This window comes from Babylonia areolata, chromosome 9, assembly GCF_041734735.1.
Source record: "Babylonia areolata isolate BAREFJ2019XMU chromosome 9, ASM4173473v1, whole genome shotgun sequence".
Lineage (NCBI taxonomy): Eukaryota > Metazoa > Mollusca > Gastropoda > Neogastropoda > Buccinidae > Babylonia > Babylonia areolata.
Genome location: NC_134884.1, coordinates 42,839,029 through 42,844,028, shown reverse-complemented (window position 1 = coordinate 42,844,028; position 5,000 = coordinate 42,839,029). Strand labels below are relative to the sequence as shown.

At 45.0% G+C, this 5,000-nt stretch overlaps 1 protein-coding gene across 1 annotated transcript in view; it reads right to left on the bottom strand.

Annotated features, from left to right (window-relative positions):
• The window catches only part of LOC143285484 (uncharacterized), a 10,148-nt gene extending 7,967 nt beyond the window's left edge, over positions 1–2,181 (bottom strand). Inside the window, exons 1-2 of the mRNA XM_076592805.1 lie at positions 1,984–2,181; positions 516–670 (exon numbers count right to left, since the gene is read on the bottom strand). Of these exons, the coding sequence (XP_076448920.1) occupies positions 516–670; positions 1,984–1,996 (168 nt within the window). The 5' untranslated portion in view covers positions 1,997–2,181. The remainder of the gene's footprint in view (positions 1–515; positions 671–1,983) is intronic.
• Between the last annotated feature and the right edge of the window lie 2,819 nt (positions 2,182–5,000).

Genomic DNA, 5,000 nt, shown 5'->3' with positions numbered 1-5,000 from the left:
AGACCAGTTCAATCATATGCGTTGGTGTCTGACTCTGCCTTTTATTTCCAAGACTTGCTTCACAATCAGTGGTGGTGTTGTGTACACATTTGTCGACTCTGGTGTGTGTGTGTGTGTGTGTGTGTGTGTGTGTGTGTGTGTGCGTGTGCGTGTGTGTGAGTGTGAAAGTGTGTGTGTGTTCGTACGTGCAGAAGAGAAAACAAAATGTGGAAAAACACAGAGTGTGTATGTCAGAGAGAGAGAGATACACACAGAGCACTTACTCCTGTTACATTATGAGGTTGAGAGACATAGATGTTGGAAGAGAAGCAGAGGTTGAGAGAGAAAGAGAGAGAAAGAGAGAGAGAGAGATACACACATACACACACAGCACTAACAGACACCCACAGGAATTACTCACAAACAGTTTACACACACACACACACACACACACACACACAGACACACACACACACACACACACACACACACACACACACACACACACACGGAGTGCAGCAGCAGCAGATACTCACAATGACAGGTCCCCCCACGTACCCAGGCTGGGTGACATAGGCCGGAGGGGGGATTGGCCCTCCTTGGGGAGGGGGACCCACGCCGTACTGCTGTGGGGGGTAGCCCTGGGGCTGGCCGGGGGGAGGGTAGGCCGCATTGCTGAAGTCTCTTTTCTCTGTGGAAACAAAAAAGAGAACAGGAGTTTGAGTATTGCTCTATTCGTGTGATTCTGTGAAAGTTATAGAAACGAAAAGAGTCGAGTATTCGTGTGGAAGTACTTAGTCAAGTATCATTAAGACATCCCCGCCCACCCACCCCCACCAAAAACAAAAAAAAATCCCCAACCAAAAACAACAAGAACAAAACAACAACAAAAACACAAATAGAAAAGAAAAATGCCCCCCCCCCCCCCCCCCACCCCCCACCCCCGCAAAAAAAAAACAGAAAAAAAACAAAAAACAAAACAAAAACACACACAAAAAAAACAAAAAAAAAAAAAAACACATATACGTTGAAACAGTCAAGTACTTCATTAAAGGAATGTGTTTTGTGTGTGTTTATTTTTTAAATACCCCCCCAGAAAAAGGAAAAAAGAAAAAGGAAAAAGGACCCCCCCCCCCCCCCCCCCCCCCATAAAAAATAAAAAAAAAAAAAAAAAACTCAACCAAAGAGACCAGTGAGAAATTCAAATAGGTTTGGGCATTGAAGTAGTAGGCAAATCTAGACTATAGGGAAAAATGCACAGATTACTTAATCATGCATGTTTCTAATGACAGAATGATGGTTTGTGAGAGACAGAGAGAGAGAGAGAGAGAGAGAACAAAATGAATCATAATGAGGGTGGAGGGAAAAGCACACTGCATGTTTACATCCTTCCCTCTGGGCAAAGAGCAAAAGAACACCGAAGATGAAAAAGGAAAAAAAAGAAAACAAAGAAAGATCCAGAATCTTCACAACAGCAACATGATAAAAATCACATATGCATGCATAAACATGCAAGCATAAATATTTATGTGTACAATAACGCTATGAATAATACCAGCTAGACGTCGCATAAAATTACTTTTTAAAAATTATGTTAAAATATACGAAAGGGAAACAAATGGAAAAAAAGAGAAGAAAAGCTGTGTGCAGTATAGGTTCTCTATGTGTCTTCTACCTCTTTTTTTTTAATATTATCTTTAAATGTTTGCATTTGTTTATACAAGTCTGTGGACTGCGGTAGTAACTGATCGATACTCATGATTATCACTTACAACAATGAGAACATAAAAAAACACACACACAAAATACAAAACAAAATAACACACACACACACACACACACACACACACACACTCACACACACACACACAAAAAAACCACCACAGTGACTCGTCGATCAAGGGTAAAATCTCTGCCTCTGACATCACGTGCAGTTTCATGTTTGCAATTAAACACAAACCAAACAAAAAAAGGAAAAACATTATTTTTTTTTCAAAATCTCACCTGTGCTTGCCATCTCTGCCTTTTTAAGTTTTGGTGGGAAGAGACAGATAAAAATCAAAAGAGCGTGACAGACGCTGTTCACAACTCAGAAGGCAATTTAACTCAAAACTTCGTAAAATCTGCAAGGAAAAAGTTCCCTTCTCTTGAACCGGTCGCGTGAAGCTCGTTTGGCTGAATGATTGTCTGTCGTCTGCCGCGCTTCGTAAAAATAGGCCCCGGCAGCCTTTGTGGATTGGTGGAACAGGAATGTGATGCGAGCGAGGCTTGGTTTAGTTCGTCACTGGCTGAGAAACATGTCGTCACACCCGGATGTTTTCGGGCGAGTGCCCCAAAAACTCAAGCGGGATTGAGCAAGAGTTTGTGGGTCAGTCCTGTTCCCCCACTCCCTTATACAGCCCCCCCCCCCCCCCCCCCCCCCCGCTCCCTGCCCCTTTTCTTGTTCTTCAGCCCTTGCATGGTTTTGGGTGGTGGAGATGTCACTGTGTGTCAACCGTAAATTTTGACTTTGTTTATTCATTTGATTTTTTTTTTTTTTTTTTAATAAATGACTTCGCATGAACAATGGTACCAAGGTGCGATTGCTGCGTGTATTGTGATGTTGACAAAATGATACGTTTCACAATCTTCTATAACAGGAACGACCGCTTTCCCGGAATATCATAGATCTTTGAGGGGTTAGGTAGATACAGGAGATGGGGGGGTAGATCAGTGGAGGGGGTGGGGGGAGAGGGTGATGCATGGGGGGGCGGGGGGGGGGGGGGGTGACGGTATGGGGAAAGGGGCTGGGTTGTGTGTTGCGATCAGGAGTTACAACACCCGCACTGATTCTGTTGCAACATCAGCATCGCCTCGAGCTGGGTTCACTGAGGGTGACGCGATTCTCGTTGATGATAAAATTGATGAAAGAAGTATATGTGTTTACACTTGTCATATAGATCCGTGGGTATTGTAAACAGTGTGTCTACCAGGAGCGAATGTGTGTGTGTGTGTGTGTGTGTGTGTGTGTGTGTGTAACAACTTTGTGTGTGAGCATACAGTATCCATGTGTGTGTGTGAGTGTGCATGTGTGCGTACGTGCGCGGTCCTGTGTTAGTGTGCGTGTGTGTTCGCACGTGCGTGCGTGCGTGCCGGCGTGCGTGCGTGTCACGGTGTGTGTGTGTGTGTGTGTGTGTGTGTGTGTGTGTGTGTGTGTGTGTGTGACAACTTTGCGTCACATGTGAGCATATCCATGCGTATGTGTGAGTGTGCATGTGTGCATTCGTGCGCGGTCCTGTGTTAGTGTGCGTGCGTGTTCGCACGTGTGCGCGCATGTATTTGTGTGAATCGACTTTTATGAAAATGTTCAGTACATCTCAGCTTTGTGGTGACATAGGCTACATCATGGCACTTGACAGTCAGCCATGACACAGACAGCATGTGTGTGTGTGTGTGTGTGTGTGTGTGTGTGTGTGTGTGTGTGTGTGTGTGTGTGTGTGTGTGTAATTACCGGTATACCTGCTGGAAGGAACGAATGTACGCGTGTGTGTCAGGTTGTTCGTGTGTGTGTGTGTGTGTGTGTGTGTGTGTGTGTGTGTGTGTGTGCCATGTGTGTGTGTGTGTGTGTGTGTGCGCGCGCGCATGAGTGTGCGGTGCGTGAGTCAGTACTCTGTGCGCGTGTGTGTATGTATGTGCATGCGCGGCGCGCGCGCGTGTGCGTGAGGGATGGATGCGTTATGTGCGTCACGCTCAGAGAGCGTGCGTGTGAATACAGTGTGTGCGCGCGTGTGTTCTCTTTAACTATAAGGGGTTTGATTGTATCTCCCCAATGTCCTGTTTACCTGGATTGTGAAATTGTGTCGTGCAACACACACGCACGGCACACACACAGCGGCACACACACACACACACACATAGCTATATATATCAATATATATATATGTGTGTGTGTGTGTGTGTGTGAGATATATATATATGCCTTCGACCATGTACCATGACACGAACTGTAGCGTCAGTGGAAAAACACAACAGCATTTCGTAATATTCATGTATATTCCGCTTCAACCATGACACGAACTGTAGCGTCAGTGGAAAAACACAACAGCATTTCGAAATATTCATGTACATTCCGCTTTGAAACCAGGTGTTTTACTTTTTCTTATTCAGTTCCGAAGTCCGTTTCCTAGTAAAACAAAACAAACAAACATACGATGGCGACGGTGGTTTTCGCGTTAGCCATATTTTTAGTACGAGTGAGTGGCCGAATTCAGTTCTCTGAATTAGTGTGAGGTATGGATCTGTGGGAGCGAGCGGGACAGGAACCAGTGGCCAAGCAGATTCTGTGGAGGAAGTGGGGCTGGATCGGACACACCCTCAGGAAGCCAGCGTCCAGCATCACACGCCAAGCCCTGACCTGGAACCCGCAGGGAAAGAGGAAGAGAGGCCGGCCTGGAGGCGAGATACCGAGGCAGAGCTGAAGCAGCAAGGGACCAACTGGACTGGAATGCGATGGCGAGGGGTTATCGATGGCCTATGCTCCACCGGGAGCGATGGGCATAAGGATGAATGATGATGGTGTGGTGGGGAAACCCAGTGTACAAGTGGCAGTGAAAAAGACGATAGAGTAACCTGTGTCTGGCTCAACTCTGAGTGGTTTAACTGACAGATTAATTCATGAATAAATTATGGACCATAGCTCCTGGTCACTGTGAACAGTTTATAGCTACAAATTCAAATTGAATAAATGAATAAAGAAAATGAATGAATAACTGAATAAATAGATTGATAGGCCTGAATGATTATAACAATAATATCAACACCACCACCACCAACACTACCACCACTACTACTACTACCACTGTTATTATCATTATTATTATTATCACAATGATGATGGTGATGATTATCATTATTGTTATCGTTATTATTGTTATCGTTATATCGAATTTGGTCATCTCAGTGTTCCCTGAGAGAGAGCGTGTTGAGGTGGGTGAAAGAGTTGGTAAATGAGTGATTGCTGAGTGGAGGAGTTGGGGCATGTG